Source organism: Nerophis lumbriciformis, linkage group LG39 (assembly GCF_033978685.3).
Source record: "Nerophis lumbriciformis linkage group LG39, RoL_Nlum_v2.1, whole genome shotgun sequence".
In the NCBI taxonomy this organism is placed as follows: domain Eukaryota; kingdom Metazoa; phylum Chordata; class Actinopteri; order Syngnathiformes; family Syngnathidae; genus Nerophis; species Nerophis lumbriciformis.
Window position 1 is genome coordinate 12,772,330 of NC_084586.2, and position 27,671 is coordinate 12,800,000.

General features: G+C 41.6%; 1 protein-coding gene across 1 annotated transcript in view; it reads right to left on the minus strand.

Annotated features, from left to right (window-relative positions):
• msh2 (mutS homolog 2 (E. coli)) overlaps positions 1-26,663 on the minus strand; it is a 43,208-nt gene extending 16,545 nt beyond the window's left edge. The window contains exons 1-9 of the mRNA XM_061931914.2: positions 26,323-26,663; positions 17,454-17,602; positions 17,072-17,356; positions 16,615-16,761; positions 8,754-8,903; positions 8,558-8,691; positions 5,873-6,072; positions 4,396-4,505; positions 3,863-3,986 (exon numbers count right to left, since the gene is read on the minus strand). Coding sequence (XP_061787898.1) covers positions 3,863-3,986; positions 4,396-4,505; positions 5,873-6,072; positions 8,558-8,691; positions 8,754-8,903; positions 16,615-16,761; positions 17,072-17,356; positions 17,454-17,602; positions 26,323-26,530 — 1,507 coding nt within the window. The 5' untranslated portion in view covers positions 26,531-26,663. The remainder of the gene's footprint in view (positions 1-3,862; positions 3,987-4,395; positions 4,506-5,872; positions 6,073-8,557; positions 8,692-8,753; positions 8,904-16,614; positions 16,762-17,071; positions 17,357-17,453; positions 17,603-26,322) is intronic.
• Between the last annotated feature and the right edge of the window lie 1,008 nt (positions 26,664-27,671).

Below are 27,671 nucleotides of genomic sequence, written 5' to 3' on the forward strand. Positions count from 1 at the left end.
TAAGTAGGCTAAATAACTTTAAACTTTAATACATGCTCGGATAGGCCAGTATCGGTATCGGATCGGAAGTGCAAAAACAACATCGTATCGGATCGGAAGTGCAAAAACCTGGATCGGGACATCCCTAGTGCACACTTGTAGTTGCCTGCTGGATGCGGAATGGTTGCGGAACAGCGCCGCAACAAAGGAGGAGTCTTTCTGTTTCCATTCGAGTTTTTGTGTCATTTCCCACCACTGGCGGACCCTCTGAGAACGGCACACGCGTCCCTTCAATAAATTTCCGCAGATCTTCAATTGTAGCTGGCTGCCGCAACATGTCGAATCAATTTAGCTCAAATCTGCTTGTGTGAGACAGGAAGTCATGCACAAACACAAAATAAAAGATCCGGTTTACTTTCAGAATAAAATACCCTGTGCTCAAGGCAGAAAGTATTTTACATTTTAATACGTCCAAATGGGCGGGGACGGGTCTGAAGTCAACTTGTACAAAAGATTTGCAGACGTAATTTCACCTCGTTGACACAATTGGATGAAGACATGGTGATTCTGGAGGACCCACACTCACATAATCATATTACAGGCATATCCTGGACAGCTATTTCGAAACCTACGTCAAGTAAGACTTAGAACTGTTTAAAACTGTTTTTAATTTTTAACTGCCTTTTATCTAAAAAATTGTTAGAATAATTATGTACAAGTTATCACACAACACTCAATTGTGCTGAAGTTGTACTTTTCTATCTGTGCAAAGGCACAACTTGTAATCTTGCTTTGCGAGTTGTCTCGTGTCAGCAGTTTGTTTCCAGACCCTGCCTGCTGACAGCCAAGGACGGACATCGAGTACCTCAACGCAGACAAAACAGAGACAGGGCGAAATCACGAGTGTCAGCACATTTCCATTCTGAATAATCATGTATTGTGTCTACTGGGGCTGCTTGCATTACCCCTCCCTTCAGAAGCAGCCTCAGTGATGTTAACTAGGGACCTCCCAAATAAATAGAGGAGCACGTGGGACTGTACATTAGAGCGTAGGGTGAAACTGTAACTGAGTGTACAACCCAATTCGTCTCTCCTCATGAGAAAAATTGAACTCTGTCTCTGCCTGATTCCTTCTTCTTGTCTTGTGTAATAGATAGTTCGGTGTTTGAACCTGACACAAATTGTTCTTAAGATCATTTTTATCTGCTCTTTATACATGCATGGATATATATGTGTGTGTATTTTACCTCTGTTTTAAACGATATATTTTAGTCTGTCCTTTGCCTGTATTTCTCTGCTTTATGTGTGTTTACTTGTTTGTGGTGTACAGCCCTTTGTTTTTCAACTGTGGTTGTTTGTAAAGGGCTTTATAAATAAAGTTGGTATGGTAAATACCAGTTGATACGGGAGCCGGGGAAGCAAGGAAATGGTTAGCATTAAATGAGGTGTGTGTGTGTGTGTGTGTGCGTGTGTGTGTGTGTGTGTGTGTGTGTGTGTGTGTGTGTGTGTGTGTGTGTGAACAACGCTCGGCAGGGATAATGTTAATGTTGTGTTGTTGATTACTACAAATACAAAAAAATGTGTTGTTCTGCAAGGCGAAACTGTCGTCTTTTCCATGAGTCAAGTCAAACAGACGGTTTCTTGTGGGTATTGACAGACGGCAAAGCTGAAGACGTTCCGTACTGTTGCCGTTCATCAACCGTTACGTATCCCGAATGGCAGAACTGAGTTTACTTGCTTCTGCTCCTCTGTTGGTTGCCTTGCTACAACTCCCCTTATCACATGATTACGTGCAGATTCGCAAGATCTTTTAAAAGTATGCGCCATTTCGCTGCACGTCAGAACCGCTACAGTGTGCATCACAATGGCGGTGGGGATTGGCGTATGACGGCACCGTTCAGCAGTCGTTTCGCATTTAGTGGAAATCCAGGACAATAGTTGTCCAATAAGTGTACACAGTAATAGTTGTCCAATAAGTGTGCGCAGCAATAGTTGTCCAATAAGTGTGTGCAGCAATAGTTGTTCAATAAGTGTGCGCAGAAATAGTTGCCCAATAAGTGTGCGCAGCAATAGTTGCCCATTAACTGCACAGTAATAGTTGCCCAATAAGTGTGCACAGTAATAGTTGCCCAATAAGTGTGCACAGTAATAGTTGCCCAATAATTGTGCACAGTAATAGTTGCCCAATAAGTGTGCACAGTAATAGTTTCCCAATAAGTGTGCACAGTAATAGTTGCCCAATAATTGTGCACAATAGTAGTTGCCCTATAAGTGTACACAGTAATAGTTTCCCAATAAGTGTGCACAGTAATAGTTTCCCAATAAGTGTGCACAGTAATAGTTGCCCAATAAGTGTGCACAGTAATAGTTGCCCAATAAGTGTGCACAGTAATAGTTGCCCAATAAGTGTACACAGTAATAGTTTCCCAATAAGTGTGCACAGTAATAGTTGCCCAATAATTGTGCACAATAATAGTTGCCCTATAAGTGTACACAGTAATAGTTTCCCAATAAGTGTGCACAGTAATAGTTTCCCAATAAGTGTGCACAGTAATAGTTGCCCAATAAGTGTGCGCAGTAATAGTTGCCCAATAAGTGTGCGCAGCAATAGTTGCCCAATAAGTGTGCACAGCAATAGTTGCCCAATAAGTGTGCACAGTAATAGTTGCCCAATAAGTGTGCACAGTAATAGTTGCCCAATAAGTGTGCACAGTAATAGTTGCCCAATAAGTGTACACAGAAATAGTTCCCCAATAAGTGTGCACAGTAATAGTTGGCCAATAAGTGTGCACAATAGTAGTTGCCCTATAAGTGTACACAGTAATAGTTGCCCAATAAGTGTACACAGTAATAGTTGCCCAATAAGTGTACACAGTAATAGTTGCCCAATAAGTGTACACAGTACTAGTTGCCCAATAAGTGTACACAGTAATAGTTGCCCAATAAGTGTACACAGTAATAGTTGCCCAATAAGTGTACACAGTAATAGTTGCCCTATAAGTGTACACAGTAATAGTTGCCCAATAAGTGTGCACAGTAATAGTTGCCCAATAATTGTGCACAGTAATAGTTGCCCAATAAGTGTACACAGTAATAGTTGCTCAATAAGTGTACACAGTAATAGTTGCCCAATAAGTGTGCGCAGCAATAGTTGCCCAATAAGTGTGCATAGTAATAGTTGCCCAAAAAGTGTGCACAGTAATAGTTGCCCAATAAGTGTGCACAGTAATAGTTGCCCAATAAGTGTACACAGTAATAGTTCCCCAATAAGTGTGCACAGTAATAGTTGCCCAATAAGTGTACACAGTAATAGTTCCCCAATAAGTGTGCACAGTAATAGTTGGCCAATAAGTGTGCACAATAGTAGTTGCCCTATAAGTGTACACAGTAATAGTTGCCCAATAAGTGTACACAGTAATAGTTGCCCAATAAGTGTACACAGTAATAGTTGCCCAATAAGTGTACACAGTAATAGTTGCCCAATAAGTGTACACAGTAATAGTTGCCCTGTAAGTGTACACAGTAATAGTTGCCCAATAAGTGTGCACAGTAATAGTTGCCCAATAAGTGTGCACAGTAATAGTTGCCCAATAATTGTGCACAGTAATAGTTGCCCAATAAGTGTACACAGTAATAGTTGCTCAATAAGTGTACACAGCAATAGTTGCCCAATCAATGTGCACAGTAACAATAATTGGGTATTACACCACAGGCGTTTACGTTTAAAAGTAATGCTTGTGATTTTCTTTAATGGGCAAAAAGGTTGACATTTACCTTTGTAACACATGACTGTACACTCCAATCCACTGGTTATAGCTTTTTTATGAAATCTTTTTTTCATCCCCACTTTCGTGTGTGTGTGTGTGTGCGTGAGTTAAAGTACCTAGCTCTCTGGCAGCACTGTTCAACACACCCTGCATGCTCTTCTCTAGGGCGTCCATCTTGTCTCGCAGCTCACTCAGCACAGGATCGAAGGACGCCTTCACCAGGAACTCATGGTGTTCAACCTGAAAAAAACAGTAGACAATATCTTTTTTAATTTGGTAATATCTCATTTTGTTTATTTCAGTTATTTCAATTATTTTTAAAGGCTTAGAAAACATTTTTTATTGGAAAAATATATTCTATGCACATACCATATTAAAATCAATCTATATAATTGTAAATTAACATTTATTATTTCTACATTTATAATTGATTAGTCGTGCATATAATTAAAATTAAATTGAAAAAACGACCTTTTGGCAACCTTAACATAGTTAAAATTTTGACAGGAGTGCATGTAAATTGGTGAGTTAATTAATAGACAAATAAGAATTAGTTGATAGTGTACATTTTTTTATAAAAATGCAGTGCAGCACTCAACAGCAACCAGCAGAGGCACTGTAGATTGACTCTTGTCGATGTTAATTTGACCTGGTTCATGTCCAGCGTGGTCTCGATCATCTCCTGGTACTTGGTGAAGTCGCCCTGCAGATCTCTGAGGGGGGAGATAAAGACGGCCTCCAACAGGACCCGGTAGCTGCCTGGGAGGAAACACGCAGAGAATCACAGGATGCTCAACACTGCAGGGCTTTAGATTAGATTACACTGTTCCCCTCTGAAGACAAGCATCTACTGTAAGTCACATTACAGACATTTTACAGGAACTGTTCCACGCACAGATAGTCTTTTCACAGTCATTACCGTGTTGTACTGTTACAAGGACAGAGCAATTGATGTTTTCTGTTGTTTACACATGCTCTTGAGCCGTGTACTCACATGCAGTTATTTGATGTTGTCCTAATATAGGCTGATTGACATCCAAATGATTCTCATTTCAAAACTAATTTTCTTCTCGTAGTTAATAACGTAAAGGTAAATTGGTTGAAAGTCGCATTTTACCAGTCTTAGGTGTAATAATAAGCACGTATAACTAAGCTGCAATAAAAATGAAATTACGATGCCTTTGAAAACACAATGTTGAGAGTAGGGCTGGGCGATATATCGAATATACTCGATAATATCGCAGGTTTGTCTCTGTACGATATAGAAAATGACTATATCGTGATATTCGAGTATACGTTTTTAGCTGCGGGCATTACACTACAGGCGTTTCTCACTCTTTCTTGTCTCTCCTTCTCACGGAGACATAAAACAAGCGCACCTTCTTACATACGTCACGTACAGCCAGTCGCGCGTGCAAAGTAACCTAATACATAGCGAAGGACATACACTATTTGATTTCCTATTATGCAGCTCATTTTTATGTTGTGTGACATCATGCACAAAAGTGCACTTTATTTGTTTTAAACTATTGTGGTGGCATTCTGTACCAGAAGTGCACTTTAATTTAGTGTTGTTTTGATATGTCATCTTAGTGACATCATGCACAAAAGTGCACTAATAGCTTGTTTTAAAATGTCTCTGACAATCTTGCAGTTTCTGTTTTGAAATGACATGAATGTTTGTGCCACTGCTTAATAACTGTTTAATAAATACAGTTTTGGTACATTGACTTAGTTGTGACTTCCCTCTCTGCATGAAAGTTTAAAATGAGCATATATTAATGCAGTATGTGACAAGAATGTTTTAATGTAGACACATAAAATCATCATACTGCTGTGATTATATGCATCAAGTGTTCATTCAAGGCTAAGGCAAAATATCGAGATATATATCGTGTATCGTGACATGGCCTAAAAATATAGAGATATTAATAAAAGGCCATATCGCCCAGCCCTAGTTGAGAGGACAGGAAGTTGTAACGTTTTATAGGTATGGCTGGCAATAATACGGCTTTAGATTCACGCCAAAATGAGCAAAGTTCCCAATTTAAAAGCAAATTTTAACCTGTCATTGTTTAAAACAAGACTAAAGTGGTTGTTTATTAGACAATATCCATTTTTGGCACCTGAATATCTTTCCAGCGCGGCGACGAGGGCAGGAAGGTGGCTGACGGCCTGGTGCACGCGGTAACAATCCTGCAAGGTGGCGCTGTGGCGGTGGAACTTCTTGGCAAGGCGCTGGAGATCGGGGAAGCGGCGCAGCAAGTCCTCCTGACAGGTCTGCCTCAGCTCCGAGTCGCACACAAAACTCTCCACCAGGTCTAGCCTGCAAACACAAATAGTGTCAAAACAACAGTGACACACATTACTGCGCGTATTTTATCACACCCTCTCAACGAACAATACTATTGAAAGTAAACTTGGGATCTACTTTAGAGTGTCAATGTACAGCAGTACAGCGTTACAGTATACTAAAAATGAGTCCACACAAAGACATGTTTGTCTTAATAGCTGGCTACACAAGTTAGAAGAAATTGTATGGCGCTTGACCGTGGATACAAAGACTGATTCTAACATGTACCGAGACACTGTGAAGGAGAAACAAGGTCACGTCAGTTTAGGGATATCAGTCCGATAACATTTAAAAAAACAAAACAAGTATGGGATGATATGGGCTTGCAAGCAAAATCTCTGATCCTGTAGTGTTTATGTGTGCAAAGCTGGACAGCCAGTTGACATCTAAATGTCCTCCAGTAAACACATAAGGTTGGTCTTTTCTTCTATTTTAGTCAAGTCATTTACAAAAAGGTAAACATTGTAGGCTATAGGCTACTAGGAGCTAGCAGCTACACAACAGCTAAGCACACAATAGCACACAAGCTGGACATAGATAATAAGCGTCCTTAATTGAACAATGTGGGTACGTGGGCTTGAATAAAGCCTCAGGGAGTTGAACGCCCCTGCCTTACATAGTTCCGGGTCACCCTTGGGCAAGGTGTAGCACCCGAGTGCCTGTACGTTGGAGTTCACCCCAGTGAACGTCCCACTGGGAGGAGACCCCGCGGCAGGCCAAGGACCAGATGGGGGGGGATTACATCTCCTCTCTGGCCTGGGAACGCTTCGGGATTCCCCAGGAGGAAGTTGCTAATGTTGCTCTGGAGAGGGAAGTCTGGTGGTCTCTGCTGGAGCTGTTGTCCCCGCGACCCGATTCTGGATAAGCGGTTGAAGATGGATGGATGGATGGATGGAATTGAACAATATTGCAGTCTAAAACAGCACATTTGTCAATATAAACAAGTATCAAATAATCAGAGTTGCGTATTACTCACAGAAACTCCAATACAGAAGCTTATTAGAAACTCCAATACAGAAGTTCATTAGAAAGTATCCAGTAACAAACGAGTCCGCATCCATCAACTTACTGTGTCATGAGCTCAAGTCGTCACAAAAAAAATTAAAAAATTACCACTTCACTTCAACTTAAAGACAGCATAAGTACATTCCATATGGTTAATAAAAAAATATGTTAGTTTTTTTCAAACCTACTATTGTTTTTTGGATAATTTCACTTGATCAAACCTTTTCTAACATTCCACACTACAAAATAATAAAAGTAATGTATGATTAGCGCCACCCCGTCTTCCGCCCGAATGCAGCTGCGATAAGCTCCAGCACCCCCCGCGGCTCCGAAAGGGACAAGCAGTAGAAATGGCTGGATGGATGATCAGCACGAGAGATGTCCGATATTATCGGCCGATAAATGCTTTAAAATGTCATATCGGAAATTATCGGTATCGTTTATTTTATTATCTGTATATTTTTAAATTAATTAAATCAACATAAAAACACAAGATACACTTACAATTAGTGCACCAATCCAAAAAACCTCGCTCTCCCATTTACACTCATTCACACAAAAGGGTTGTTTCTTTCTGTTATTAATATTCTGGTTCCTACATTATATATCTATATATATCAATACAGTCTGTAAGGGATACAGTCCATAAGCACACATGATTGTGCGTGCTGCTGGTCCACTAATAGTACTAACCTTTAACAGTTAATTTTACTCATTTTCATTAATTACTAGTTTCTATGTAACTGTTTTTATATTGTTTTACTTTCTTTTTTATTAATTTAATGAATTGATTTAAAAAAGGACCTTATCTTCACCATACCTGGTTGTCCAAATTAGGCATAATAATGTGTTAATTCCACGACTGTATATATCGGTATCGGTTGATATCGGTATCGGTAATTAAGAATTGGACAATATCGGAATATCGGCAATCAGCACTGATATATCGGATCGGTATCGCAGCGGAAGTTAAAAAGTTGTATCGGGACACACCTCTAAGATGACAAGTGCCTTCTTGGTGGAGATAAAAAAGTGGACAGGTGTGTCTCCTCCACACGATTACATAAGCACCTGTGGAGCATTCTTAGGCGACAGGAAGGAAGGAAGGAAGGAAGGAAGGAAGGAAGGAAGGAAGGAAGGAAGGAAGGAAGGAAGGAAGGTGGCGTAGCGTGAGGAGTGATGGTATCATAGAGTGGAAGAGGATTCCATTAACAATCTGAGCAGCTCTGCTCAATTCCATACCCAAGAGCACTAAGGCAGTGCTAAACAACAATGGCACTCGCACTACATAGTCACAGCAACCACACAATTGTTCACTATGAGCTGCACTCCCTTGTGTTGCCAGCTATTTACACAACAATGGTTGTGTGTTGATCGTACATGTATACGGCAATACAACCTGTACACAGACTACTCTAAGGAATATCCAAGTTGACAGATTATGGTTCATTACCTCTCCTCTATTTTGGTTCTGTCCAAGAGCGGCTGTTTGATCCATTGGTTGATAAGCCGCTGGCCCTGAGGCGTGCGGCACTTGTTAAGCAGACCGGCCAATGAGTGAGCCCCGCTGGTGTCGTCGGGCGCACCCTGGAGGACGGCAAACGTGACATCAACAAGTGTGCTCCGCCGCACCGACGCGCTGTATCTACCTGGAAGAGGTTGAGCGCCCTCACAGCGGCATTGTCCAGCCTCATGTACTGGCCCAGGTCCAGCGGGGTCAGACTGAAGGAGTCAAAGTTGGACTCGTCGGACAGCAGCTCCAGGTAACGCACCACGGCTGCCAAGCAGGACATGGCCACCTGTGGAGGAGGACGCCGTTATAGTTAGGGGTGCTCAAAAAAAAAAATCGATTCACATCCAAATCGACATTTTTTATTTACTCCGAAAAGTTTATTTTTTATTTTTTTGAAATATCGATTAAAAACAACATTTATTTTTTGCAAATGTTTTAATTAAAAACACAACTATTGATTTTGTTATTATTATTGACCCTGAGATCGGTAGGTTGTGAGTTCAAACCCCGGCCGAGTCATACCAAAGACTATAAAAATGGGACCCATTACCTCCCTGCTTAGCACTCAGCATTAAGGGTTGGAATTGGGGGTTAAATCACCAAAAATGATTCCTGGGCACGGCCACCGCTGCTGCTCACTGCTCCCCTCACCTCCCAGGGGGTGATCAAGGGTGATGGGTCAAATGCAGAGAATAATTTCGCCACACCTAGTGTGTGTGTGTGTGTGTGTGACAATCATTGGTACTTCCACTTCATACTGTGCCACTTTTATATTGTATTTAATACTCTAAGTATTTGTATGTCTTCCTGATTGCTTTATACATTTCTATCCTACATATTGTAAAACTGGGGTTGAGTTTGAGTTGCTCCATATTCTGATTGACTGATTGATTAACATTCTGTGATTTTTGTAAATAAAATTAGCAATTTTTTTTTGTTTTAAGATGTTTTTTTGTGCATATAAGTCATATGTCACCAGCCAAGAGGAGCTTTTGTGACCTGTAACCTGTTTTGAAAAGGTTTTATTATAATTTATACAGCAAATAATATATTACCAGAATCGTGTTGAATCAAGAATCAATTCTGAATCGAATAGTCACCCCAAGAATCAGAATCGAATCAAAACGTGACGTGCCCAAAGATTCCCACTTCTAGTTACCATGGACGCAGGCCTCGTGTTTACATTTCATGACAAATTGACAGGCCTCGTGTTTACATTTCATGACAAATTGATCCACAAGCATGCATGGAGGTCGTAAAACAATATTTATGTACGGTTAACCGCTTTTGAGTCAAAATGGATTTTCGGACTCTTGTCTCTCGTCAACATCACCAAGTATAGACATTAACTTTGTTCAAAGACGTTAGGCGAATGAGCGATGATAAAATAATTTTTTAACCTACCGCACTTTGCGAACATTGTTTTCCTGTAAGTGTGCTAATGCGGAGAAGAAAGGACATTGTTTTCCTGTATGTGTGCTAATGCAGAGAAGAAAGGACCTTTGTTGACATAAACTGACCTGTTTTTTTTCCATCGACATATCTCCTCCCTCTTGGAGAGATTTTTAAGAGGCATGGAGTGTCTTATCACTTTTATGCAGACGACTGCCAAATTTATATGCCTATTTCAAAAGGCCACGGCCCCCTGAAACCCCTTCTCAACTGTCTATGCGACGTCAAGGCTTGGTTAGCCCAGAATTTTTTAATAATGAATGAGGGAAAAACGGAAATTTTAGTGTTTGGCCCTCACTGACTTGGGACCATTGCAAAATTATGTGCGTCCCAAAGTCACCAGCCTTGGCGTCACTATAGACAGCGATTTTAAACTTGACAAACAAGTCAATGGCGTTTTAAAATCGTGTTTTTATCATCTTCGTCTTTTAGCAAAGGTAAAACCGTTTTTATCTTTTAACCTTTTTGAACAAGTCGTGCATGCTTTTATTTCAAGTCGCCTGGACTACTGCAATGCACTTTATGCTGGCATTAGCCAAAAAGCTCTCTCCCGGTTGCAGTTAGTCCAGAATGCGGCAGCACGACTTTTAACAGGGGCCAGGAGACGCCAGCATATAACCCCAATTCTTCAGAGTTTGCACTGGCTCCCTCTTCATTTTAGAATTGATTTTAAAACCTTGCTTTTTGTTTTTAAAGCTTTATATGGACTGGCACCTCAGTATATCTCAGACCTCATCCAAACTTACACTCCTGCGCGCGCTCTGAGGTCCGAGAGCCAGCTCCAGCTTGTGGTGTCCAAGACGAGACTTAAAACCAGGGGAGACAGGGCCTTCTCTGTGGTCGGCCCTAAGCTCTGGAACACACTGCCCCTCCATGTTCGAACTGCTCCCACAGTGGAGTGTTTTAAGTCTCGTCTTAAGACCCACTTTTATTCTCTGGCTTTTAACACTACGTGAGTTGTGTGGTCCTCTGTTTTCCTCTGTGTTTTTAAAATTTTGCTTTCTATTTACTGTTTTAATTTAATCATATTTATTTTATATTGTTTTTAATTGTGTTTAATATTGTTGTGCAGCACTTTGGAAACATTTTGTTGTTTAAATGTGCTATATAAATAAAGTGGATTGGATTGGATTGGATGAACCCTTTGTCCCTCCCCTCCAGTCAAATGTCAACAAAATCTCTCGACCATATGTGTTGTACAATAAATGATAAATAAATGATAAATGGGTTGTACTTGTATAGCGCTTTTCTACCTTCAAGGTACTCAAAGCGCTTTGACACTACTTCCACATTTACCCATTCACACACACATTCACACACTGATGGAGGGAGCTGCCATGCAAGGCGCTAACCAGCACCCATCAGGAGCAAGGGTGAAGTGTCTTGCCCAGGACACAACGGACATGACGAGGTTGGTACTAGGTGGGGATTGAACCAGGGACCCTCGGGTCGCGCACGGCCATTCTTCCACTGCGCCACGCCGTCCCTAACGCCAATAAGCCGTTGTTTATCGCCGTAAACTGGTTCTGGGCCTGACTGTGGTAAAAGAGTTAAAAGGGATCCTATTTTGCAAAACCAACTTTTCTTACCTATTGGTACAAACCCTGTTTCCATATGAGTTGGGAAATTGTGTTAGATGTAAATATAAACGGAATACAATGATTTGAAAATACTTTTCAACCCATATTCAGTTGAATATGCTACAAAGACAACATATTTGATGTTCAAACTGATAATTTTTTTTTTGCAAATAATCATTAACTTTAGAATTTGATGCCAGCAACACGTGACAAAGAAGTTGGGAAAGGTGGCAATAAATACTGATAAAGTTGAGGAATGCTCATCAAACACTTATTTGGAACATCCCACAGGTGAACAGGCAAATTGGGAACAGGTGGGTGCCATGATTGGGTATAAAAGTAGATTCCATGAAATGCTCAGTCATTCACAAACAAGGATGGGGCGAGGGTCACCACTTTGTCAACACATGCGTGAGCAAATTGTTGAACAGTTTAAGAAAAACCTTTCTCAACCAGCTATTGCAAGGAATTTAGGGATTTCACCATCTACGGTTCGTAATATCATCAAAGGGTTCAGAGAATCTGGAGAAATCACTGCACGTAAGCAGCTAGGCCCATGACCTTCGATCCCTCAGGCTGGCATCAACAATCAACATCAGTGTATAAAGGATATCACCACATGGGCTCAGGAACACTTCAGAAACCCACTGTCAGTAACTACAGTTGGTCGCTACATTTGTTAAAACTCTCCTATGCAAGGCGAAAACCGTTTATCAACAACACCCAGAAACTCCGTCGGCTTCGCTGGGCCTGAGCTCATCTAAGATGGACTGATACAAAGTGAAAAAGTGTTCTGTGGTCTGACGAGTCCATATTTCAAATTGTTTTTTGGAAACTGTGGACGTCGTGTCCTCTAGACCAAAGAGGAAAATAACCATCCGGATTGTTATAGGCGCAAAGTTGAAAAGCCAGCATCTGTGATGGTATGGGGGGTCTATTAGTGCCCAAGACATGGGTAACTTACACATCTGTGAAGGCGCCATTAATGCTGAAAGGTACATACAGGTTTCGGAGCAACATATGTTGCCATCCAAGCAACGGTACAAAGGACGCCCCTGCTTATTTCAGCAAGACAATGCCAAGCCACGTGTTACATCAACGTGGCTTCATAGTAAAAGAGTGCGGGTACTAGACTGGCCTGCCTGTAGTCCAGACCTGTCTCCCATTGAAAATGTGTGGCGCATTATGAAGCCTAAAATACCACAACGGAGACCCCCGGACTGTTGAACAACTTAAGCTGTACATCAAGCAAGAATGGGAAAGAATTCCACCTGAGAAGCTTCAAAAACGTGTCTCCTCAGTTCCCAAACGTTTACTGAGTGTTGTTAAAAGGAAAGGCCATGTAACACAGTGGTGAACATGCCCTTTCCCAACCACTTTGGCACGTGTTGCAGCCATGAAATTCTAAGTTAATTATTATTTGCAAAAAAAAAAAAAAGTTTATGAGTTTGAACATCAAATATGTTGTCTTTGTAGTGCATTCAATTGAATATGGGTTGAAAAGGATTTGCAAATCATTGTATTCCGTTTATATTTACATCTAACACAATTTCCCAACTCATATGGAAACGGGGTTTGTACATGTTTGGGATCTGCATAAGTCCCGAAAATGTGAAATCAAACCATGGAAAAACGGCAGAGATATTTATAAAACAATCTTTCCTTCTTCCAAACATGCTTCAAACGAGTTGTTAGGAATTTGAGACTTTAGTGACGTATTTTGCCTTAATCACGTCAGCAGATGTCTCCATATATGGTAGTGGTTTATCCGAAGAGCTCTGCGCAAGTCCGCCAGTTTATTTCAGTTTCAGTTAATAAGCTCTACTTTTTCTATATCCTCTTGTTGCGGGGCAGACTGACTTGTACATGTACATGCATCTTTCACTGTTGTAGCGTATAGTTCAAACGTATATCTGTCAATAGACTGGATATAGAAGCGAGGCCTGGGCCAATTTTTATTAAGTAATCAATCAAACAATAAATGAAAATAAAGTCAATAACGTGATAACGTATTATTAATAATAATAAATGTATGTCTGTTGTGTGTTTGTTTTCTTATTCTCTCGCTTCAAACAGGGAGAAAGAGGTCTCACTCTGTACATTGCACATTTATTTAATAGTAGAATTAACTGAGCGCGCTCTTTTCAGTCATCCACAAAATTTGTCCCGGTGGGCGGAGAGTAGGACGCAAACTCACTCACTCACACTCACTCTCACACACTCTCACACACACACACACACACACACACACACACACACACACACACACACACACACACACACACACACACACACACACACACACACACACACACACACACACACACACACACACACACACACACACACACGATTTACGGACATCGCCTCCCTACTCACAAGTGTGAGACGAAGTTGTGTGAGAAATAACGAACTATCATTTTAGCCAAAGTCAGCCAGCTAAACTTGGTCTAAATAAATTCCAGTACATTTTAAAGCAGTGTCAATTTGCAATGATGAAAAAAAAGGCACTTTAACAAATGCAAACTGTGCAGATTTTTAAACATCATCACAAAATGCTTTTCTTTTAGAGGAAGTTAGATTTTGTGTTTTATTGTTTTCTTTGCTGCTATTTTAACAGTTTTTTATTACATAAACAAGATTGTTGTTTTTTTTAAGCAATTTTATTACTCATTTTAACTTTTGTAACAGCTGAATGAGCAGCACAGTTACAGTATAAATAAATATTTATCAATGAATTAGTCATCTTTGTTGTTAGTAAGCACATGCCTAGAATAACTTAAGATGCATTTGGAAGTCGATGGAAAAATTAGAGCCATTAAATATGTGTATGCTTTATTATTCGACTAATTCACTAGTCTCCCACTTCCTGCCGCTGAAAACCATCCCCGCAGCATGATGCTGCCACCACCATGCTTCACTGTAGGGATGGTATTGGCCTGGTGATGAGCGGTGCCTGATTTCCTCCAAACATGATGCACGGTATTCACGCCAAATAGTTCAATTTTTGTCTCATCAGACCAGAGAATTTTGTTTCTCGTGGTCTGAGAGTCTTTCAAGTGCATTTTGGGAAACTTTTACTAAGAAATGGCTTCCGTACGGCCACTGGAAGGTTCTTCTCTCTCCACAGAGAAATGCTTGGTCACCTCCCTGACTAGAATAACATTAATACAGCAATGTACAGAGTCATCCTGGATGAAAATCAACACTTCCCATCCAACGTGATGGAGCTTGAGAGGTGCTGTTAAGAGCAATGGGCAAAGAGGAATTGACGAAACTGCCCAAAGATAGGTGTGGCAAGCTTGTGGCATTGTATTCAAAAAGACTTGAGGCTGTTATTGCTGCCACAGGTGCATACACAAAGTATTGAACTGCATACTTGGTGCTAGCTTTTTATTTTTAATATATTTGCAAAAAGAAAAAAAGAAAAAGCTTTTTACATTGTCATTAGGGACGTGGTTGGTAGAGTGGCCGTGCCAGCAATCGGAGGGTTGCTGGTTACTGGGGTTCAATCCCCACCTTCTACCATCCTAGTCACGTCCGTTGTGTCCTTGGGCAAGACACTTCACCCCTTGCTCCTGATGGCTGCTGGTTAGCGCCTTGCATGGCAGCTCCCGCCATCAGTGTGTGAATGTGTGTGTGAATGGGTAAATGTGGAAGTAGTGTCAAAGCGCTTTGAGTACCTTGAAGGTAGAAAAGCGCTATACAAGTATAACCCATTTATCATTTATTTATTTATCATTATGGGGCGTTGTGTGAAGAATTTTGAGGACGAAATTGAATTTATGACTTTTTCAAATTAGGCTGCAACAGGAGATGTCTGATAATGGCTTTTCTGCCGATATCCGATATTGTCCAACTCTTAATTACCGATACCGATATCAACCGATACCAATATACACAGTTGTGGAATTAACACATTAAGCCTAATTTTGTTGTGATGCCCCGCTGGATGCATTAAACAATGTAACAAGGTTTTCCAAAATAAAAGAACAACTTCAACTCAAGTTATGGAAAAAAGTGCCAACATGGCACTGCCATATTTATTATTGAAGTCACAAAGTGCATTATTTTTTTTAACATGCCTCAAAACAGCAGCTTGGAATTTGGGACATGCTCTCCCTGAGAGAGCATTAGGAGGTTGATGTGGGGGGTTACGGGGCAGCCGGGGTGTATATTGTAGCGTCCCGGAAGAGTTAGTGCTGCAAGGGGTTCTGGGTATTTGTTCTGTTGTGTTTATGTTGTGTTACGGTGCGGATGTTCTCCCGAAATGTGTTTGTCATTCTTGTTTGGTGTGGGTTCACAGTGTGGTGCATATTTGTAACAGTGTTAAAGTTGTCTATACGGCCACCCTCAGTGTGACCTGTATGGCTGTTGACCAAGTATGATTTGCATTCACATGTGAGTGTGTCAAAAGCCGTAGATATTATGTGACTTGGCCGGCACGCAAAGGCAGTGCCTTCAAGGTTTATTGGCGCTCTGTACTTCTCTCTACGTCCGTTTACACAGCGGCGTTTTAAAAAGTCATAAATTTTACTTTTAGAAACAGATACCGATAATGTTAAAACCGATACCGATAATTTCCGATATTACATTTTAAAGCATTTATCGGCCGTTATCGGACACCCCTAGTTGCAACATAAAATGTGGAAAAAGTGAAGCGCTCTGAATACTTTCCGGATGCAGTGTACAGTATATAGACAGGTGAGCGCCTTTCCAAATCACGTCCAACCAATTAAATTTACCAATTAAGCTGTAATAACATCTCAAGGATGATCAGTTGAAACATTATTTTTAATACATTTACAAAAATGTAAATAAAATAAAAAACTATTACATTGTCATTATGGGCTATTGTGTGTAGACTTTTGAGGACAAAAATGAATGTATTCAATTTTGGAATAAAGCTGCAATATAACAAAATGTGGTAAAAGTGAAGCACTGTATGCATAATGGCGCCCTTACTTGTTTATCCAGCTCTGGGAGAGTGTTGCTGGCTTTCGTCTCTCCTCTTTTAGCTCTCAGCAGCCTGTTGAGGTCCTGGACCACGTCCTTGCTGCTGAACTCGGCTCGCTTCCTGTCTGAGACCAGCACGCCACCACGCTGCACGATCTGCGTAATCACAGCGAGGGGCAGTGAATCGTTTAAAGGGGGGCAATAACGACCCACAGCTCGTTTTTCATTGGCCCTCGGCATGTTGTAAAAATTAAATGAATTCATTACTGTTACGGTTGATTGGTTTGACGTTAACCAAAGCCAAGATGTGGTTTGCATTCTTTGATTTGGCATTGAACACTAATCATATTTATGGCTTATTAAAAGAAGTCCCACAGATTGTCTGCTGCTAAATTACAAGATAAACACTTAAGTAACACAAACTGGCAGAAAAAAAAAAAAAAAGGTCATTTAAGAATAAACAAACCTCCCGCAGCTTGCTTCCATCAGCATTGCCGTCCCCCTGAGCAAGGAGACACTCTTTCGGGCTGATCTGCACTAGCAGGGACTCCAGGTTGGAGAAGATCTCGTTGTCCGGGAACTCGCACACGCCCATGGTCCTTTGAGCGGCGTCCACGTAGCCCACGCCCACCACGCGCTGCCCGTCCGCGCCGGTGGCCACGCGAGCAGCCACGACACCGGCACAGCCTTCCGCTCCATTTCCACCGCCAAAGAGAATCTCCTCAAACTGGGTCAGGTTTCCCGGAGAGGCCTGGAATTAGAAGGAGAATAAAAGGGTTGCTGGTTATTGACTGACGTTCCATCGTGCTCTCCCAGGGACCAAGAACAATAAACAAAGTTAGGTCGACCTTGAACTCAATCCTCCAGTCGTGCTCCTTGCTGCTCTTGCTTTGGTTCTTGTACACCTCGACCCGGTACTGCCTCACCAGCAGCAGATCTCTCACAAACGCCTCAAAGTTCAGCTTGCTGAGGACCACGCTCTCCAACTTACGACTTCCTGCCGACAAACGCAATTCAAATGGAGATGAAACACACCGACAACCATGCTTGTTACCTTTGCACGGTAAAAGTGATAAACATTAGACCTGGTTGGATGGACCCAAATATCACACGTACTGTATTCATACAGAAGGCAGTGTCAGTAACTTATTTGTTTATTTTTATAGACATCAGTGTAGATCTTGTGTACAACCCATACCTGCCAACTTTTGAAATCAGAAAAACCTAGTAGCCAGGGTCCAGGGGCCGCAGGCCCCGGTAGGTCCAGGACAAAGTCCTGGTGGGGGGTTCAGGCTTCGCCCCCCCGACGCAAAATGATTATTAGCATTCAGACAGGTTAAAATGTTGCTAAAACCATCACTTTTCTATCAGTCACAGTGACTTTTCAAAACAAAAATATTACAGCAAAAAACATATGGGTTGATTGACATGTTTATTCTGTAAGCTAACTTCAATAGTTTGAAATTATTTTGACAGTTAATGCCAGTTATCCTGTCAACCTTTCACAAGACTTCAATTTGTTAATTGAAAGTATAAACAGTATAAACACTTTTTACGGTAAACAAATGGTAAAACAGTACTAAACAATTCCATTAAAAAAAAATTGGTGTCATTATTAACTTTCTGTCCAAGATTGTATAATCTACTGCCTTGTTCAATTGTAAAAAATATTCTGTGCCTAAAATTCACATTTCTATCACAATTATCATACTGTAAACATGGTAAGCTAACTTCATTAAAATTAATAGTCCTGTCAATAGCATGGAATTACAATTCAAATGTAGTTTTTTGTAAGCCTTTCAAAGAATTCAAAATATGAAAAATTAATGAAAATTAATTTAAGCCATCAGAGACTTGAAAAGTGGCACATCACATGTCTAATGTAATCATTTGAACTTTTCAACAGAAATAGCACTGCAAAAATATTAAGGACATACTTCTGTATTTTGGTAGTTATGCTGTCAACATTTAACAAGATTTCTTCAACTTGGACTTGAAAGCATAAATAGTATAAACACTTTTAACAGTATAACAGTACTAAACAATTCCAATTCCGTAAATAAAACTTCGGCATTTATCACATCCAAAGAATCTGTTTGGGCGACGAAAAACTTTGAAAGTTTTCCACTTGTATCGCTAGCAACGGCATTAGACTTGTGTTTTTTTGTCCCAACGTGGTCTTTTACATCGCTAATTTCTCCGTGTCCGATCGAAAAATATTGTCTGCACAAGGTGCAATTCGCGTAGTTTTCACCCTTTTTGGAACGGATAATTATTCCCGGATAGGCTTTTGAATATTCTTCACGGAATGACTGCAGTTTTCTTTTCGGTTTAAGACTCGTTTGCGATTTTTCTCCGGCTGATTCCATGATCGTTCGCTCGTTTGGAAACAATGGCAACTGGTGCCTCGTGCTTGGCAGCGGTGCTATAAATAGCCTCGCGCATGGCATTCGAAATGGCTTGATAGGAAGTTACGGGAAGCAGTGTTGATTGTCATTGTTGTTACGCGATTTCGTGAATAAAACTTAAAAAAAAAAAAAAATTTTAATTAATGAAAAACCGTATTTTTTGTCACTGCAACCGTAACCCGGAATATGTTAATGAAAACCGTACTAATTACGGGAAAACCGGAGTAGTTGGCAGGTATGACAACCTCCGGGAAATAAGTTCACAGGAGGGCTCTGAAGCATTGAATTAATTAGTGTTTGTTTTTTGTGTAGTTGCTTCTCACTATTGGTTTTATTTTTACTCGATTGTATGTAATAAGAAGGGAAAGTTGCATTATTCTGTTTAGATCATTGATTCTCAAACTGTGGTACCTGTACCACGAGTGGTACACATGCGGCATCTAGTGGTACGCCAAAGAATCGATTAAATATCCAAACTAGGGTTGTACGGTATACCGGTATAGTATTGCGGTACTAATGCATCAAAAACGGTACTATACCCGTACTGACCCCGCATTCATGACTTGGCACGATCATGGTATCACCACTGTGAAAGACCTCTATGCAGACGGGGTGCTCTCATCCTTCGCTGAACTCTCTTCCAAATACGATTTGCCAGACTCCCACCTTTTTCGTTTTTTTCAGGCGAGGGACTTCGTTAAGAAGCAGTTCCCACACTTTCCAAATCGTCCTCCGGAGACTCTTATAGATACGTTATCTTTGAGCCCTAATCAGAAAAAATGTACCTCCTTAAGTTCAGTTGCTCCAAACTCTCTATCAGTGATAAGAGCCTCGTGGGAGAGTGATCTTAATACCAACATATCCAATCAACACTGGAACTCTGCCCTGAAACTGGTCCACTCCTCCTCGATATGTGCCCGTCATAGTCTCATCCATCCATCCATCCATCCATCTTCTTCCGCTTATCCGAGGTCGGGTCGCGGGGGCAGCAGCCTAAGCAGGGAAGCCCAGACTTCCCTCTCCCCAGCCACTTCGTCCAGCTCCTCCCGGGGGATCCCGAGGCGCATCCAATGCAAACTAATTCAAAACTATCCAAAATCTACCCCACTGTTAGCAATATCTGCAAACAATCTCCGACTGATCATGTCTAAATGTTCTGGTCCTGCTCTAAACTATGTTCCTTTTGGGAGGACATTTTTGACACAATCGGAAAGGCATACGGTCAAAACTTTTCCCCCCAACCCATTATCGGCTGCTAAAACGCGCTGTTGCTTTTACGACCTTGCTGGCCAGGCCTTTGATCTTGTTGTTGTTGTTGGATTAGAGAGGTTCTCTACAATCTAAAACACTTAACAACGGCACATAATAAGCAGACTATAATTCAGGGGTCACCAACCTTTTTGAAACCAAGAGCTACTTCTTGGGTACTGATTAATGCGAAGGGCTACCAGTTTCCATCCATCCATTTTCTACCCCTTATTCCCTTTGGGGTCGCTGGAGTCTATCTCAGCTACAATCGGGCGGAAGGCGGGGTACACCCTGGACAAGTCGCCACCTCATCGCAGGGGCTACCAGTTTGATACACACTTAAATAAATTTTCAGAAATAGCCAATTTGCTCAATTTAGCTTTAACTCTATGTTATTATCAATAATGAATGATATTTATCTTTGTGGAAACACAGATCATCTTAAAGGGGAACATTATCACCAGACCTATGTAAGCGTCAATATATACCTTGATGTTGCAGAAAAAAGACCATATATTTTTTTAACCGATTTCCGAACTCTAAATGGGTGAATTTTGGCGAATTAAACGCCTTTCTAATATTCGCTCTCGGAGCGATGACGTCACAACGGGAAGCAATCCGCCATTTTCTCACTTTCGTCGGTGTGTTGTCGGAGGGTGTAACAACACGAACAGGGTCGGATTCAAGTTGCACCAGTGGCCCAAAGATGCGAAAGTGGCAAGAAATTGGACGAAATTTGTTCAAAGTACGAGGCTGTGGGGAAAGCCGACGAAATGGTCAGTCGTTTGTTCCGCACACTTTACCGACGAAAGCTATGGTACGACAGAGATGGCAAGAATGTGTGGATATCCTGCGACACTCAAAGCAGATGCTGACATCAACTCCAAAACTGGACAGATCAGCTTTCAGGAAAAGAGAGCGGATGAGGGTATGTCTACAGAATATATTAATTGATGAAAACCTTATTCATTACTCGCTGTTTTACGTAAATTATTATACATAAACTGTGTTTACCAATAATTTAGCTTAAAAACATTTATTTTTTTCCATCATTCGAGTACATTCGAGTAGTCCCCCAACCCATTATCAGCTGCTAAAACGCGCTGTTGCTTTTACGACCTTGCTGGCCAGGCCTTTGATCTTGTTGTTGTTGGATTAGAGAGGTTCTCTACAATCTAAAACACTTAACAACGGCACATAATAAGCAGACTATAATTCAGGGGTCACCAACCTTTTTGAAACCAAGAGCTACTTCTTGGGTACTGATTAATGCGAAGGGCTACCAGTTTCCATCCATCCATTTTCTACCGCTTATTCCCTTTGGGGTCGCTGGAGTCTATCTCAGCTACAATCGGGCGGAAGGCGGGGTACACCCTGGACAAGTCGCCACCTCATCGCAGGGGCTACCAGTTTGATACACACTTAAATAAATTGCCAGAAATAGCCAATTTGCTCAATTTACCTTTAACTCTATGTTATTATCAATAACTAATGATATTTATTTTTGTGGAAACACTGATCATCTTAAAGGGGAACATTATCACCAGACCTATGTAAGCGTCAATATATACCTTGATGTTGCAGAAAAAAAGACCATATATTTTTTTAACCGATTTCCGAACTCTAAATGGGTGAATTTTGGCGAATTAAACGCCTTTCTATTATTCGCTCTCGGGAAGCAATCCGCCATTTTCTCACTTTCGTCGGTGTGTTGTCGGAGGGTGTAACAACACGAACAGGGTCGGATTCAAGTTGCACCAGTGGCCCAAAGATGCGAAAGTGGCAAGAAATTGGACGAAATTTGTTCAAAGTACGAGGCTGTGGGGAAAGCCGACGAAATGGTCAGTCGTTTGTTCCGCACACTTTACCGACGAAAGCTATGCTACGACAGAGATGGCAAGAATGTGTGGATATCCTGCGACACTCAAAGCAGATGCTGACATCAACTCCAAAACTGGACAGATCAGCTTTCAGGAAAAGAGAGCGGATGAGGGTATGTCTACAGAATATATTAATTGATGAAAACCTTATTCATTACTCGCTGTTTTACGTAAATTATTATACATAAACTGTGTTTACCAATAATTTAGCTTAAAAACATTTATTTTTTTCCATCATTCGAGTACATTCGAGTAGTCCCCCAACCCATTATCAGCTGCTAAAACGCGCTGTTGCTTTTACGACCTTGCTGGCCAGGCCTTTGATCTTGTTGTTGTTGGATTAGAGAGGTTCTCTACAATCTAAAACACTTAACAACGGCACATAATAAGCAGACTATAATTCAGGGGTCACCAACCTTTTTGAAACCAAGAGCTACTTCTTGGGTACTGATTAATGCGAAGGGCTACCAGTTTCCATCCATCCATTTTCTACCGCTTATTCCCTTTGGGGTCGCTGGAGTCTATCTCAGCTACAATCGGGCGGAAGGCGGGGTACACCCTGGACAAGTCGCCACCTCATCGCAGGGGCTACCAGTTTGATACACACTTAAATAAATTGCCAGAAATAGCCAATTTGCTCAATTTACCTTTAACTCTATGTTATTATCAATAACTAATGATATTTATTTTTGTGGAAACACTGATCATCTTAAAGGGGAACATTATCACCAGACCTATGTAAGCGTCAATATATACCTTGATGTTGCAGAAAAAAAGACCATATATTTTTTTAACCGATTTCCGAACTCTAAATGGGTGAATTTTGGCGAATTAAACGCCTTTCTATTATTCGCTCTCGGGAAGCAATCCGCCATTTTCTCACTTTCGTCGGTGTGTTGTCGGAGGGTGTAACAACACGAACAGGGTCGGATTCAAGTTGCACCAGTGGCCCAAAGATGCGAAAGTGGCAAGAAATTGGACGAAATTTGTTCAAAGTACGAGGCTGTGGGGAAAGCCGACGAAATGGTCAGTCGTTTGTTCCGCACACTTTACCGACGAAAGCTATGCTACGACAGAGATGGCAAGAATGTGTGGATATCCTGCGACACTCAAAGCAGATGCTGACATCAACTCCAAAACTGGACAGATCAGCTTTCAGGAAAAGAGAGCGGATGAGGGTATGTCTACAGAATATATTAATTGATGAAAACTTTATTCATTACTCGCTGTTTTACGTAAATTATTATACATAAACTGTGTTTACCAATAATTTAGCTTAAAAACATTTATTTTTTTCCATCATTCGAGTACATTCGAGTAGTCTTGTGTAATGCAGTATTTTGTGTCTATTTAAGTATGGTTAACCTGAGTGCTGAAATCGTGGAAAAATATATGTTCTTAGCGCGCCTGAAATGGGCTGTCTGCACTCTCAAAGTGCATGTTGTTGCCAAATGTATTTCATATGCTGTAAACCTAGTTCATAGTTGTTAGTTTCCTTTAATGCCAAACAAACACATACCAATCGTTGGTTAGAAGGCGATCGCCGAATTCGTCCTCGCTTTCTCCCGTGTCGCTGGCTGTCGTGTCGTTTTCGTCGGTTTCGCTTGCATACGGTTCAAACCGATATGGCTCAATAGCTCCAGTTTCTTCTTCAATTTCGTTTTCGCTACCTGCCTCCACACTACAACCATCCATTTCAATACATGCGTAATCTATTGAATCGCTTAAGCCGCTGAAATCCGAGTCTGAATCCGAGCTAATGTCGCTATTCCTTGCTGTTCTATCCGCCATGTTTGTTTGTGTTGGCATCACTGTGTGACGTCACAGGAAAATGGACGGGTGTATATAACGATGGTTAAAATCAGGCACTTTGAAGCTTTTTTTTAGGGATATTGCGTGATGGGTAAAATTTTGAAAAAAACTTCGAAAAATAAAATAAGCCACTGGGAACTGATTTTTAATGGTTTTAACCTTTCTGAAATTGTGATAATGTTCCCCTTTAAATGATTTCTCACAATAAATATATATATCCATCCATCCATCCATCTTCTTCCGCTTATCCGAGGTCGGGTCGCGGGGGCAGCAGCTTAAGCAGGGAAGCCCAGACTTCCCTCTCCCCAGCCACTTCGTCCAGCTCCTCCCGGGGGATCCCGAGGCGTTCCCAGGCCAGCCGGGAGACATAGTCTTCCCAACGTGTCCTGGGTCTTCCCCGTGGCCTCCTACCGGTCGGACGTGCCCGAAACACCTCCCGAGGGAGGCGTTCGGGTGGCATCCTGACCAGATGCCCGAACCACCTCATCTGGCTCCTCTCGATGTGGAGGAGCAGCTGCTTTACTTTGAGCTCCCCCCGGATGACAGAGCTTCTCACCCTATCTCTAAGGGAGAGCCCCGCCACCCGGCGGAGGAAACTCATTTCGGCCGCTTGTACCCGTGATCTTGTCCTTTCGGTCATGACCCAAAGCTCATGACCATAGGTGAGGATGGGAACGTAGATCGACCAGTAAATCGAGAGCTTTGCCTTCCGGCTCAGCTCCTTCTTCACCACAACGGATCGATGCAGTGTCCGCATTACTGAAGACGCCGCACCGATCCGCCTGTCGATCTCACGATCCACTCTTCCCTCACTCGTGAACAAGACTCCGAGGTACTTGAACTCCTCCACTTGGGGCAAGATCTCCTCCCCAACCCGGAGATGGCACTCCACCCTTTTCCGGGCGAGAACCATGGACTCAGATTTGGAGGTGCTGATTCCCATCCCAGTCGCTTCACACTCGGCTGCGAACCGATCCAGTGAGAGCTGAAGATCTTGGCCAGATGAAGCCATCAGGACCACATCATCTGCAAAAAGCAGAGACCTAATCCTGCAGCCACCAAACCAGATCTCCTCAACGCCTTGACTGCGCCTAGAAATTCTGTCCATAAAGGTTATGAACAGAATCGGTGACAAAGGGCAGCCCTGGCGGAGTCCAACCCTCACTGGAAACGGGTCCAACTTACTGCCGGCAATGCGGACCAAGCTCTGACACTTATTATACAGGGAGCGAACCGCCACAATCAGACAGTCAGTTACCCCATACTCTCTGAGCACTCCCCACAGGACTTCCCGGGGTACACGGTCGAATGCCTTCTCCAAGTCCACAAAGCACATGTAGACTGGTTGAGCAAACTCCCATGTACCCTCAAGGACCCTGCCGAGAGTATAGAGCTGGTCCACAGTTCCACGACCAGGACGAAAACCACACTGTTCCTCCTGAATCCGAGGTTCGACTATCCGGCGTAGCCTCCTCTCTAGTACACCTGAATAGACCTTACCGGGAAGGCTGAGGAGTGTGATCCCACGATAGTTGGAACACACCCTCCGGTTCCCCTTCTTAAAGAGAGGAACCACCACCCCGGTCTGCCAATCCAGAGGTACCGCCCCCGATGTCCACGCGATGTTGTATATATATAGAAACAGATAAATATCAATATGCAACACTTTATTTTTATTTTTTCTCTAAGTGCACATTTTTCAAATTGAACATTTCCAAATGATCACAGTCTTATGAAATCACAGTATCCCATTTTAACTAGCTGGCCACTAACATTTTTTAACAAATCATGAATTACTTTGCACCATGTTTGTACAAATAATAAGTACCGGTAATGTAAAATACAAAAGTCAACTCTCAAATGTTTAAATAACTCATATCACACTTTGAACTGGACACCAAATCTGTTATCTGTTTGTCAGTTAGTGAAGACCAAGTCTTTAAAATATTTTCTTGGATTTTCAAATTCTATTTGAGTTTTGTCTCTCTTAGAATTAAAAATGTCGAGCAAAGCGAGACCAGCTTGCTAGTAAATAAAAAAAAATATTAAAAAATAGAGGCAACTCACTGGTAAGTGCTGCTATTTGAGCTATTTTTTAGAACATGCCAGCGGGCTACTCATCTGGTCCTTACGGGCTACCTGGTGCCCGCAGTCACCGCGTTGGTGACCCCTGCTATAATTACTGGTTTGCAAAAAATATTTATAACCCAAATAGGTGAAATTAGAAAATCTCCCACGGCACACCAGACTGTATCTCACGCACAGTGGTTGAAAAACACTGCAATAGGCAACACGTAGCTCATTTATTGTAGGTCAACAGCGAACGTCTGTGCTAATATTAGCTTGTGGCTAGCTACACGCTAGCTTACCGGAGCCCAAGTGCTTGATGACGCCGTTCGTCTTGAAAACCTCCTTCGCCGCGAACACGGCGTCTTTGCCGTGGACCGTGTAGTACTCGTTCCGGTCGAATATTCTGAAAGTGGTGTCCGGCTTTTCCGGCATGGAGAAAAAAAAGTTTAAGAAGCCGTGCTCGGCCGCGCTGTCCATAGACAGGTTCTGCTTAGGCTGCACCGCCATGTTGGAATCTCCCGCCACGCGCGCCTCCAAACAGGAAGTGACGTCGGGTGTCTCGTTTCCATGGTGATAAGTTGACGCGAGGTCAATAATCTTTTTCTGTGTTTTTGGCAGCGAAAGGTGGAAAGTAACGAAGTACATGTATTACTTTCACGTCAATTGATTAGTTATTTGTATACTTAAGTCATTTTTAAAATTATATATTTTATCCGGGACATTTTCCTCCTTACAGATACATTTTGCTGTATGTTTATTGCCATATATTTGGTTGTGTTGAAATATTTTTTTTCTTGTTAAATTCCACTTTTTTCAAATTACTTCATGTGGAAGGCAATGCAATTAAATCAATTTAGCCCAGTTCATTAGTAACTATGTGGTTGATAATAGAGATGTCCGATAATATCGGCCTGCCGATAAATGCTATAAAATGTAATATCGGAAATTATCGTTTTTTTATTATCGGTATCGTTTTTTTTTTTTTTTATTATTATTATTTTATTTTTTATTAAATCAACATAAAAAACACAAGATACACTTACAATTAGTGCACCAACCCAAAAAACCTCCCTCCCCCTTTCTGTTATTAATATTCTGGTTCCTACATTATGTATCAATATATATATATTGGAATTGGATTGCATTGTTGTGGTATTGCTGTGTATTGTTTTGTCCCTCAGAACACCCTCCGTCGCCGTGGAAGTGAGCTGTGCGCCTCACTTCCCTGGACCCCCTCTGGATTCTGACTGCCTCCCTGATAACGACCTCTGCTTGGGACACGGACCTCTTGACGCCTCTCTCCAGCCCACGGACCTCTCCCGCCTGTGTTACGGACCTTCTTCAGCCTAGCCCCTTTGGACTTCTCTGCCTTCTCAACCAACATGCACCTACAACAACCTCCTGGTAACATTTCCCTGTTAATTCCTTCACATAGTCTTGCACTCACACACATAGTAGCACACACACTCCACCGCATCATTAAGCTCAATAAAACCCTGTTTAGCGATACTAGTATAATATGTTGTTGCATTATTACATATTGCAGTATTAAACGTATGCAATTGCACTCAGTACATGTATTTTTTTTAATGAAAAGAACGAATACATTTAGTAAAAAAAAGGTTTTGTACTTGCCGACATGTTATTT